Source organism: Pecten maximus, chromosome 12, assembly GCF_902652985.1.
Source record: "Pecten maximus chromosome 12, xPecMax1.1, whole genome shotgun sequence".
NCBI lineage: Eukaryota > Metazoa > Mollusca > Bivalvia > Pectinida > Pectinidae > Pecten > Pecten maximus.
The window spans coordinates 19,391,751-19,405,738 of NC_047026.1; the positions used below are offsets into that span (position 1 = coordinate 19,391,751).

The 13,988-nt window shown below is 34.5% G+C and overlaps 1 protein-coding gene across 1 annotated transcript in view; it reads left to right on the forward strand.

Annotated features, from left to right (window-relative positions):
* Nucleotides 1-270: 270 nt before the first annotated feature.
* Nucleotides 271-13,988, forward strand: part of LOC117339395 (cytoplasmic polyadenylation element-binding protein 2-like) — a 29,978-nt gene continuing 16,260 nt past the window's right edge. The window contains exons 1-4 of the mRNA XM_033900957.1: nucleotides 271-1,310; nucleotides 7,737-7,836; nucleotides 8,324-8,491; nucleotides 11,376-11,465. Coding sequence (XP_033756848.1) covers nucleotides 402-1,310; nucleotides 7,737-7,836; nucleotides 8,324-8,491; nucleotides 11,376-11,465 — 1,267 coding nt within the window. The 5' untranslated portion in view covers nucleotides 271-401. The remainder of the gene's footprint in view (nucleotides 1,311-7,736; nucleotides 7,837-8,323; nucleotides 8,492-11,375; nucleotides 11,466-13,988) is intronic.

Sequence of the window (13,988 nt, forward strand, 5' to 3'; positions counted from 1 at the left end):
CTACTTTGACGTTTCACCGCATGGATGATCTGACTCCGCCCCTTTTCGGCCCCGCAACTGTATAGAGAAAAAATAGTTTCGAGATCACCAAGACACGAAATAATATAAAAACAAAATAATAGATATCAAATGTTGGTAGAAAAAGGACATATTTATTGAAAATGAAATATTCTGCATTTTTTCATTCAATTTCTTAATTGAAAGTTTGGAATGAAAGGTATTCTAAGTGGAGGTAATTTGCATATGGTGATCTCGAGACTTCTTCGCCATAACGGAAATGGAGCACTGGGAAAGTAAACGCAGTTGTGCAGTGCAGTAACATCGATAGCAGACGTGGCGCAGGCGATCAAGAGAACACGGTGAAACTCCCCCAATATTTCAGCTGGAACCATTTCTCTCTGATGGGGGATTACGGAATAGCTGTATCCGCCAATATTGGAGGTTTAACGTCTTTAAATAACAAACATATTTTACAGAGCAAAGGTTTATTTACATCAGATCCATCGCCAACTCGTACCATGCAAGATGACATTTTACTCGAAAAATCGACCAGTAAACAGACGCAGCAACTTCAAGTGAATTCTGAAAATGGAACTGAACAAAATGGCGAGAACTTTGCTAAGAACGGGAAAATTGACACTAATGCGCAGTTGGATGATAGACGACCCGATTTACTCGGAAATGTGAGTACAAGTTCCATGAATGCTGGCGAGGTCACTAACGGTACGACAACAGCTGTCATCTCAATGTCGTCTGCCGCTCCGGCATTTTGGTCAAACGCAGCAACAGATGACAGTTTCGTCCAAGGATTTCCCTCTGTTAATGGTACTGTTGCATTCCAACAGTTTCCTCCTACTGCAAATAACATGTTTAATGCTGCACTGGCATCCCATATGGGGATGAACGTTCCCCCTCAGCAACAGCCACCCCCAAGGAGGGCGATAACAGCACATCATAACTTTCCACAACGACAGGGTATGATGATGAATAACAATTCTAAATCATATCCCAACTGGAGTAACGCCCCCCAACCACCATCATGGTCACAACAAACACAATCGTTCTCTACAGGATGGGCAAATGTTCCCCAGCAAAGAAGATCTATGCCCAGTATGAATCCAGTTCTTAAGAAACCCAGTATTAACAACCAGTACCATCGTGTCGGTCAATCGACACCACTGATATCACCGTCCAAGTTTCGCCGAAGTACATCTTTCCCAGGACAGATGCACCAGACTGCCCTGCTTAAACCTAATCTTGACTTGCATAGCCTTGATGACTCCCAAAGAGATGCAGTACTGACCTACCAGGTAAGTAATTTGATGGTTGATATTATGGCCTGTGAATTTGACAATATATTCGTTACGTAGCTGTATAAATTTGTTCCATATGCAGAGAGATGCAGTGGTAACCTTATGAACATTCCAAGCATGCCATCATTCTGGTTAGGTCCATCAGCATCAATAGATACATATTGCAGTAGAGTAGTAGCATACTACGTACAGGTATATATATTCTGAAACACTGAAAGATGTTTGTCTTACTGTCTGTAACACATACAAAGGTAAAGGTTGTATTATGATTTATATAAATTGTGTATTTTGAAATTAGTTTAACAATAAAGCTACCAAAATACCAGGTAATATTACTGTACCCATCATTTAAATTGAACCCCCACTAATGTAAATTTCTATATTTTTTCATCAGAATTAATGACGTACATCCAAGTCCCATTTCCATGTGGATATTTTCAGTATGTTATTGAATTACATTTTGTTACAGTCATGCATGATATGGGTAATCATTTAATCTATATCATTATCAAGTTAGGCCTCATTCATTTGGGACGGAACAAAGGTCATTGTCCGGTAGAAGCTAGCATCACAACAATGACCACTCTCTCATTGCTACGAAATCAATAATTCATATTGGTCCACAGATGCAACTGACAGGGATTTTCTACAGTAGTGTTTGCCACCTACACAAGCTGTTGTAGGTTAAATTGATTATGTGACAGATGCAAATGTAATCAACATGATCAATAAAAATAAAGGAAGGTGAGATGTACAATACTAGTGACTCTGCCAATCCATATGAAAAATGGCAAGTCTCTGATGCGTAGTACCAAGGATTATGTGTAGGTATATGTGTATGCTTTGGTGATGATTTCTGGATGTCATCAGTATATTCATCCCGTCTCATCGCTTTGGTCCATGCCATGGCAGTACTATTGTCCAGTCAGAAAATTCTGAGGTTATCATATTTATTCTACAATTCTGCTTATTACTAAACATGGATAATACAAAAAAATGGTGACTCTATGTAGTGGATGGGATAATATTGAACCTTGAAGTTGAAAACATCAAAATCAATAGCAAATTTGATAAAAATTTTCGCTAAAATGCATTTGACAAATACAGGTTGACTAATTTACCCGCGTATATATATACTATAAACCTTCCATATTATATCAAACGTTTTGGTACCCCAATGATAAAGATATAAGACTATTTACAAATTGGTTGGTTTATACCAACCATGCAGAAAATGAAACACTATATATAGATTTCCAAACAAATTCAGTAATACTGCCCAGATACTTGTAATCTTTGTATGCATACAGATTTGTGCTTGCAGGATCAATATATTTTGGTATTAAAAGCAATTTAAGAAGAAATGTTAGTCAGAACTATGCACTTGTCTCTACGAAAAGAACAACTGTTTGTTGGAATTATGCAATTGCCTCTACCCAAGTGTGCAGCCCTTTAACATTAGAATGTTTAGAGGAGGGGATGTTGTAATGGGAGACAGAGTATTTATAACAAACTACATCATACCAGGAAGTTGTATGATGAAACTATATAGATCTGGCATTTCAGTCAAGTCAGCAGCCAGTATCAAAATATTGAGAAATACCTGCATATAATTAATTAATTGGAACAAAATTAAACCTACAGTTGGCTCAATTCAATGCCATAGAAACTAGCTAATTCTCCCATGATGATAACGTTCTGTATACCCTTATTGATTTCAAGTTGACCATGCATTCATATAAAAAAACATAAAACAAATTTGCCCAAAATGTCAGTTTCCTTTCGATATTGTTATGAATTGATAGTAAACAAAATAAGAATGTAAAGATCAATTATTGTGTAAAGTTTGTTTGAATGATAGTTAAATGAAAAATGACCAGGTACTGAATAAAATTAATGTACAGTGTGTTGTTTTGTGGGGCAAGCACCTTTGCCACTTTCTTTGACATATATATATATATATATATATGTGTTGGTCTATACTACTGCCTGGGATCCAATACATGTATATCCTCAAGTTGGAACATGCTTGTGTTCATTAATTATATTACTAGCTTGTAGATTTTATCCAGATGTCAGAAATAATGATACAATGCTAGCCCATTAGTGCCCAAGTAGAGATATGATTGATGTACTTAAAATCCTGAAAGCATTAAGTTTTACTAAAGATCAGAATAATAGACAAGTGTATGTTTACATCGGGCATAATTTATCTCCATTTTATGTATGGTATACCTGTCTATATCATCTGGACTTCTTTATTATGAAATGTTCTGGTTGCATGTTTTTGCAACATGTCTGAAGTTGAACAATTAAAGCAGGCTTGAAACCTTTCAACATTTAAATTAACTTTTATGTGGATTAAATCTGGACCATTATCATCATAGGTACCATTTATCTATACATGTTTAGATCTATTCAAACAAGAAAGGGGTAACTTATTAAAATACTTATTAAATTGTACTCTTATACCGTTTTTATCTGGAAATAATTGTCCACAAGTAAGCCTGGGGCCCCCATTCTTCATTCTTGCAGTCATGATCAATTAATTTTTAAAAAGTACTTAGGATGAAAAAGTACCTCAAGCACTCAAGACTAATTATTTATTTTGTCAAAAGATGACATCTTCAAAAAGTCTATATAGAAAACTTTTCCAAACAAACCATTTCAAATGATCATGACAAGAACACTAACACATATCCTTTCTTAAGACAATTCAATTCATACTCACGAATATGTTTACAATTCGTTAAGTTCGTAAATCAGTGAACTTCAATTTAGTAAACTTTTGGGAAGAACAATGCACAATACTTTGGAATAGAGGTAATTAGGCCCATATATATACTGAGATATGTTTGCGGAAATGTTATAATTACATTATACATTGTTTATAGACAGTGTATGAATAAGTGTTAATTTTGTATTCATTTTGTATTACAAATATATGTTAATACTAGATCTATGAATAAGTTAAGTTTTCTTTTAGTTTGTATTACTTACATATTTTACTGAATAACTTGAGGCCATGCACCTGTCTTTAAGTTGTGTAACATATTACACAAAATTTTGAGAGAAATGGAAAAAAAAGAACTTTTAACTCTTTTTCTTCAATACTGATATTTAATTCCCTCTGGTTTTATTAAGGACTAGTACTACTCTTGCCTTTATCATGCAACTAGATTAATGTAAGTGTGTATATACAATTAGTACATTTCTTTACACGTATTACATGATAATTCTCATTATATTTTTTTCATTCATTTTTGTTGACGTGAATTAGTAGTTAGCTGGGTAATTATAAATAAAACCTATAGTGAAAATATAGGTATGGGACGTCTGTATGCGTTATACTGATAACTTGTTATAACACACTTACAAAAATTGGCAACAGGTTTCAACATATGCTTCTTGTAAAAATAAAAGATGTGAAGTATGTATATAGTGAAGATGTAATTTAATGCATACTACAAGCAGCTCCCAATTCAAGTGTTTCCTTTTATTTGTGCACTGTGGGATGAAATTTTGTGTTGGCACAGAAACAAGTATGTTATTTTGAAGGATTGGTGAACTAGAAATATATGGAAAACAGGAATTCCTTGTATACTAGGATTTCTTATCTACACAGGACTGGTAGTGAAAGGCATAACAAGGTCTTTGTGCTGCTGCTTATTAAACTCCCAATATCAGTTTGTGTTATCAGAAAATGTATAATAATCATCCATTGTATTGACTAGGAATAAATTACCTGTGTATTGTATGTACCTGCTGAAATTAAATGGAACGTATACAGATCATTATACAGTTTAAATGACGGAGTAAAATATGCCATGTATAGGAAAGATAAAGTTTCATTTACAGTAATTAAATATTTATTTATAGTAATCTGACGGGGATTCAAATATAAACACAAATACAAAACTGCGGTTTTAAAAATCATAATAAATTTTGATCAAAAGTGTTGTATACCTAGCTCTGAAGGTATATTTTTTTTGAAATTAGGAACTCCTTCCCTATATACTTAATATAATTATATTGATTTTTGTTTTGTTTTTTTGGGGCCGCGGTGGCCGAGTGGTTAAGGTGTCCCGACACTTTATCACTAGCCCTCCACCTCTGGGTTGCGAGTTCGAAACCTATCATGTGGGGCAGTTGCCAGGTACTGACTGTAGGCCAGTGGTTTTTCTCCGGGTACTCCGGCTTTCCTCCACCTCCAAAAGTAACCTGGCACGTCCTTAAATGACCCTGGCTGTTAATAGGACGACACGTTAAACAAAAACAAACAAACCAAAGTTTTGTTTTTTGTTGTTGTTATTTTTTTTCCAAAGAAAGTATTATACACAATTTACATTATACATGTAATAACTAACACATGCATTCATTATATTGTTTTCAAAGAAAAATATATGTAGGAATATGACTAGTATTGTTATAAAGGAAACGTCAACTGGAAAAAATCATATTGTGTATACATATATTTTTGCATTGGTGATATCAATGTTGCTGATATTAGATTTGATTACATTTCATAGATCATGATGAATAATATATAAGATCATGGTGAAAATTTAACATTCTGCACATAGTCATGATTCATTTCCAGAATTCTGACAGTTTAGGATTCAATTTTCAGAGAAATGGGATTTTTTTTCTCCTGTAAACTTAAGGTCTGGGATTGGTGTTGCATATACCGTATGTTGCCAACATATCTATGTTGAATAATTATATAATGTCAGGTAGCAATTGCAACTATATTTGGAAGAAAGATACCTGTCCCAGCACAAAAATGATGCATGTGGAACTATAATACATATGTGGCTCATAACCTGAAATTAGTGCATAAGGCATATTTGCCTAATAGCATTTGTTTATATTACATTGTTTTTAATTAATTGTATCAAGTTCACATGAAGCATTTTTTCCCGTTTGCATAAAACTTTGTTTTCATTCGCCCTTTAAATTTGTCTAGCTGTATATATATTCTTTTGCTATCAACAACTGCAACTGGAATCATACATTAAGTTTTCAGCTGTAACCCAACTGTATTAAGAGTATATATACCAGTATCAAAAAAGAAATTCTACATTATCAGTAATATTCTAATAAATCTAAATTGTAAACCCTATACTCATACAATTTGATCATGATTAACATGGAATCACAATTTCTGGAAATATGTACAGTGTATACGTATACAGTATATACTTAGTTTTAACATTGTGAGACTTACAAAAAAAATGTATTAGTTTTAGCTATAGAGTTGAAAAGGACTCATGGAAATGTATTGTAGATTGACCAATGTAGAATAAAAACTCTAGACTAATTATGTACTCCCTGAATATACATTGTGGTCTACTATCAGTTGTATAGCTGATAACATCTGGTACAATGACCTGTATACATTTGCACAGTATATTATATATATGCACTGTATGTAATTACATAACTAATGACACTAGTACTGCATACACAATATGAAAAACCATTATGACCTATATATCACAAACTACAATTCTAAATGTAGCCTGTGTATATGTTATGCTGTAACTGTGCTAGGTTGATCAGGTACACATGTACAGTTTACCTGCATTCTTTAGTGATCACCATCTGCAAGTACAGTGTATTATACATGTCAGTTTACATTTTGTTTATAACATTTTTGCAGCTTAGCTGCTCCTTATTGCATATTGCACTGATAATGATCATGTACAGCTGATAAAGAAGTTTTTCAAACCCCATGACCATTTCCTTTGGAAACTTAAGCTTGTAACTGATTTATTAAGCCCCCCCCCCCTGGCCCGCTATAGTATGTCCTCATTAGGTCAAATATGGTAATCCCTATCAAACAGAAATAACAGTGAACATAGTTTTGAATAATGGTAGCTCCTATCTATATATCTGATCTACACACAGTCACTTTTCTTAGTCATCAAATAAAGTTTGGCCATTAAAAAAAGCCTCAATTTATAGAATACATGGTTTCAAATATCTCGGCAAATCAATGACCTTTTTTCCTGTGGCTATATAATGATATATGTATAGACATAAACACTTAGCAGTACTAATGCAACCTGTAGAATGCATTGGTTTTCTGTCAAACAACTCTCCTTAGAGACCTTACTGGATATATCATTATTTGGGCAGAGAAATAAAATTAGATTAGAAATTCTCTATTCAGCAGAAGTCTTGCTGAAAATGTTTAATGTTGTCAAAAAAAGATAACCAAAATATAGAGATGGATGCTGATGATTATTGATCCACATGCAGAGCTTGTGGAGCTGCAGAATGACAGCTATTATTTTCTTGAATTCTCCTTGAAATGACTTTCCCTTCATGATCCAAGGTTCTAGTATTATCAGAGAAATCCCCAGTGTCCTATCATCTGCTATTGATTTTACTTATATTTATGGCTTGTATTTTTTTTAGGATCGGAGTGGCTCATATGATAGCATGAGATTTTCCTCATTCGAGACCCAGCTCTTAGATATCATGAGATCTACTGGAGATCCAAATGAAGCTCTTAAAGGTTTGTACCTTTAATAACATGACAGTCTGACATAAATCATGGCCGTGTCTCACTGACTGCCCACCTTCTCGTCTACATCATCAATAAATTAACAGCCATTCAGGATTTTAAAATGAAATATAGCTTAGGCTAGTACTCATGCTTCATACTGATACAGTGTTATAATTAGATCCTTTATGATTAACAGTAATGTAGTTTTTGACTTTGTTTGATTATAAATAACGACTACTGTATTAGTAAGGTCTATAAATAAAATGACAACTGCTCTACAATGTATACAGGGTCAGAATGTAATATGGAATAGTTTACCTGAGAATTGATATAATTTTGGTCCAAAATAGTATATTCGCATTGAATAATCTCAGCACATAGATAAGTGCAAAAAGAAAATTGCATACGATAGTAGTTGGTAGCACATTTGATGTGAAAAAAAAAGATTAATTTTTGTAAATAAAAAAAAATCGGTTAAATAAAGTGTTTGTTGCAGGTAAACCTACATTTGGTTTCGGAGAAGGACTCGATGAGGATGGTCTGGATCAGTCTGGAGGGTCATTTCACGGGGGCTCTCAGGGCTCCCCTGGGTCCCAGGGGGAACGTATTGAGAGGTTTTCAAGGAAGGTCTTCGTTGGAGGTCTGCCGCCTGACATAGATGAAGGTAAACAATTCCCATCAGGACAAAATATTTCTAGAAAAAAGTAATGCAGATACATAATACATATGCAGAGACAGGGGTTGAGGAGATATCATTACTTTGGAAATTATTGGAAAATCTAGAAATGTTCCTTTCAAGAAACCTTGTAATTATAAATGATAAATGAAAAAAAAACTTCCTGAATTGTAAATCTCTGTCATTTCAGCTAACAACAATATGTATAACAGATCGATATTGTCTGTGAGCAGGTTGTATGGATTTCCCATAACAACAAGTCAAGTAATTAATGTGGCAATTTTTAGCCCACCATCATCAGATGGTGGGCTATTCAAATCGCCCTGCGTCCGTGGTCCGTCGTCCGTCCGTCCCTCCGTCCGTCCGTCCGTCCCTCCGTCCGTCCGTCCGTAAACAATTCTTGTTATCGCTAATCCTCAGAAAGTACTGAAGGGATCTTTCTCAAATTTCATATGTAGGTTCCCCTTGGTGCCTAGTTATGCATTTTGCATTTTGAGACCAATTGGAAAACAACATGGCCGACAGGCAGCCATCTTGGATTTTGACAATTGAAGTTTGTTATCGCTATTTCTGAGAAGGTACTGAAGGGATCTTTCTCAAATTTCATATGTAGGTTCCCCTTGGTGCCTAGTTATGCATATTGCATTTTGAGACCAATCAGAAAACAACATGGCCGACAGGCAGCCATCTTGGATTTTGACAATTGAAGTTTGTTATCGCTATTTCTGAGAAAGTACTGAAGGGATCTTTCTCAAATTTCATATATAGGTTCCCCTTGGTGCCTAGTTATGCATATTGCATTTTGAGACCAATCGGAAAACAACATGGCCGACAGGCAGCCATCTTGGATTTTGACAATTAAAGTTTGTTATCGCTATTTCTGAGAAAGTACTGAAGGGATCTTTCTCAAATTTCATATGTAGGTTCCCCTTGGTGCCTAGTTATGCATATTGCATTTTGAGACCAATCGGAAAACAACATGGCCGACAGGCAGCCATCTTGGATTTTGACAATTGAAGTTTGTTATCGCTATTTCTGAGAAAGTACTGAAGGGATCTTTCTCAAATTTCATATATAGGTTCCCCTTGGTGCCTAGTTATGCATATTGCATTTTGAGACCAATCGGAAAACAACATGGCCGACAGGCAGCCATCTTGGATTTTGACAATTAAAGTTTGTTATCGCTATTTCTGAGAAAGTACTGAAGGGATCTTTCTCAAATTTCATATGTAATTTCCTCTTGCTGCCTAGTTATGCATATTGCATTTTGAGACCAATCGGAAAACAACATGGCCGACAGGCAGCCATCTTGGATTTTGACAATTGAAGTTTGTTATCGCTATTTCTCAGAAAGTAATGAAGGGATCTTTCTCAAATTTCATACACATGTTCCCTTGGTGCTTAGTTATGCATATTGCATTTTGAGACCAATCAGAAAACAACATGGCCGACAGGTAGCCATCTTGGATATTGACAATTGAAGTTTGTTATCGCTATTTCTCAGAAAGTACTGAAGGGATCTTTCTCAAATTTCATATGTAGTTTCCCCTTGGTGCTTAGTTATACATATTGCATTTTGAGACCAATCGGAAAACAACATGGCCGACAGGCAGCCATCTTGGATTTTGACAATTGAAGTTTGTTATCGCTATTTCTCAGAAAGTACTGAAGGAATCTTTCTCAAATTTCATATGTAGGTTCCCCTCAGTGCCTAGTTTTGCATATTGGGACCAATCGGAAAACAACATGGCCGACAGACAGCCATTATCGCTAAATCTTAAATTTTATATATAGGTTCCCCTTGTTTGAAAAGTACTAGCTATAGAGGGCTGTTTCTGAATTTACACAGATTAGTAAGACTTAGAGGAAGGGAAAAGTAGAGAAAAGATCAATCTGACATGGAACCTATGAAGATCATTCAATGGTGGGCGCCAAGATCCCTCTGGGATCTCTTGTTTATGAATAATTTTGATAAACACTTAATTTAAACGAGGTCACATGTTGTTTTGGTACAATTTCATTATTTTGTGAGTTACAGTATGTATGTAGTTTTATTGGGCGGATTTTTTTCTAGATATACAGTATAAGTGTTAAGTTTGATATGTAATTAAAAACAAAAGAATCTTGAGATAGTCTGAACCTGAATTTAACAACAAGACATGTATCATAACTTCATGTGTTTGTGTTTAAAAAACAAATGTCTGGTATACAATGTTACACTCAGATTTTACACTGTCGTATTTCACATACGAAAAAAAATTGATAGGTTTATAGTTGTACTAAAGGAAGTCTTTTTATGTTTATGACTAGCATGAAAAAAAACAACTTCTGCTGTTATACTGTCTGTTATATGTTATCTACTTGCATATAAACATTCATGAATGAATAAGTCTTAGGTTTTGCATGGAAAGTTTCCAGGGATAGAGTGGGTTAACGTTGGAAACTTCTGATTGGCAAACATATACAAATTTGATAATGTTAGTGAATTGATAAAAAAAGCTTTATCTGAAAACTGCTGATATACTTCAGTGGAATTTGCATGACACATTTATTTCACATTTCACATATAACAGAAAGTATATGTGTTGTTTATACATCATCCTTAAATTGCAAATTTTGTATTGTTCGCGATTTTCACATCACTTTAGCCAAGGTTAACACTGTTCAAGTATCAATTTTCCTTTAGTTGACACGGACTGAAGTTATACACACAAAGCTGAACAGTTATTGAGTGAACATATTATTTCTGTTGTTAAAATACAGTACTCAAGTCTTAAAAAACAGAAGACTGCTTATATGTGTACAGAGTACCTGGTATATTATACTGTTTGTCACATTACTTTACCATTGTATATTCATTCATATTTTTCAGAGGAAATAACTGCAGCGTTTAGAAGATTTGGTGCCCTGGTCGTTGACTGGCCCCATAAGGCAGAGAGCAAGTCCTATTTTCCTCCAAAAGGTTTGTACACATTTATATCTTAACTAGTAGCACGGCAATATCGTAATAGCCTTAAGATTGATTTAAACTTTACAATATTGACATCAAACCTACTGATAGATTGGTATGCAGGTTGAAAATGATACCATAAAAATTAATGTATCGGTGCTCAGTTGTCATTCAGCTTAGATTTAATGTCACCAATTTGTTGTAAGGCTGTTTTTAAAGAATACAGAATCTATCTATAGCATTGAATTTGACTGAAATGAAATTTGTAACTTTATAATTATTGACAATAGAAAGTTTCAGTCACATTCCTAATGTTACTTTCTAAAAGTGAAAAGAATAGCACAGTTCTGTGTATGTACGTCGCATTTAAAACCTCAATACACACATTGCATAAAAAGCCTCACCAACTTGATGTAAAAGTCCATTAAAGGTCATTTGATACAACAAAAACTGAAGTATCTTATCATACTTTTTATGAAAAAATGAAAGTATTTTGAAAAATAGGTCAACTGCTGTGTTGTTGATAACGGTTTTGATTGAGGAGAGACATCAGTGTTGATAACAGTTTTGATTGAGGAGAGACATCAGTGTTGATAACAGTTTTGGTTGAGGAGAGACATCAGTGTTGATAACAGTTTTGGTTGGAGATAGACATCACATTGACTAGCACATGTAATGAAAATAAACAAAACAACAAGAACAATGTGCAGAAAGTAATAACATGGAAACGTAATATCACTGGTATCAAAGTATGAAGTGTACCGTTCAGCACGTTGTGTAATAGCTGTTGAGACCAGAGTACTCTGAATGGTGTGATATAATAGTCCAGTGTATCTATGAGAGTGGAACTTAGCTACAGACGTCACAAGGACTACCCATTGAACAAAGATGTTACTGGTCTTGTTAGTTAATATTATTAAAATTATGTCGCATGCCACATACAGTACAAGCTTACCAGGTAGTTATACTTTATTCGGAAAATGAAAACGGCAATAGTTGACAGAAAATTTCCAGGGTGTTTTTGGCACAGATTGACAAAGATTTGCTGATGTGAGGAAGAATTAAAAGAAACTTTCGATAAATAGATATGAAAGTGATATAAAATGCCATATTTATCCAATAAGCCCATGGTTGGTAATAAGGCCACTCACCATATCTTTTACAGTTAAGTGGAAATGCAAACAAATACAATTTCACTCTTCTGTAATAAACCCATCCCCCTACTTTGTGTCAGAGATTATGTCTTGTCCAGGATAAATACAGAAGATTGTTTGTGGTTAATTATTTTACAATTGCAAATATTAACTCTGCTAATTATTATTCTATCCGGTACAACTGTTATCAAAGACTTTGTGAACTATGTGCTCGTGTTTGTCTTGAAGTACTAGGCAGCATTTAAATTTGTTGATAAACATTGAAATTGTTCTTCTGTTTGAGCTGGTTATTTAGCATTCTTATTCCACTCTCAGAAATTCATATGAAATTCTGTTTTCAATATGTCAAATCAGAATAATAATAAAAGACATTGTAAAGTGTGATATGATATACTCTAGAGATCACTGGTATCATGAGTCCAGGAACTTAGTCCTCAACTCATTTCCTGTTACTGTCGCAGCCGCAAAAAACACTGTTGCTGTTATTTAGAAGCCTGTTTCATTTAGAAGTCTGTTTCATGTATTTTATGCGTCCTTGATGAGAGCATTTGATGATTTGACAGAGGCTGTAGAGATTGTATTTAACTATCCACTTTTATTTCCTCTCAAAAGTTAAAAAGATAGGAATTCCTTGAAATTGCTAATTGTTACATGCACCAAATTAGGGAGAAAAAATAAGAAAGTTTTTGATTTTGTACAATAATATTCCCAGGTTTATGTGGAAGAATAAAAGTTTACCTTTGCTGTTTGAAGATTGTAAACTATTAAGTATTACGGCATCTATATTTATATATACATATTTATCTATGTAATACGTGTGGAATGAATGGGATATTCTTTCACAATACAAATGTGTGCTAGTTGGATACTGAACTACATACCAGACTAAGTTGGAAGTACCATGCATTATTGATATCTTGTGAAGGATCATCATGTGTGCCAGGGTAATGCCATCTACATGTTGTAATATATAGTCCAATGATACTCGGAAATTGATTTTCCCATTAAGCTCTCTTTGAATTAAAGTAATTAAATATGTCTGTCAAACGTTTTCACTGGGTAAATATAGCTCAATTAACAATTGTGGATAATTACTGTCACATAATGCTTTATTGGGTCTAAAGAATCTGGTTGTATTAATTGCTGTGTGCTATTTGGCTGCTGACACCAGTTATGGAAGGGTATATGATTGGTAGCATCTGGTGAAATAGGAGCCTAGTGGTGGTTACCTCTGTGTGCTAGCAATATTGATTGTGGGCCTATTGATTGCTTCCTATTCACTGGTGAGATCTAGAGACTACCTCTGTACACTGGAGATCTTGTGGATTCAGCACCTCATAAATCCTGCAAGACAAGCAGCTAGGCTGGATCTTAAGTACAT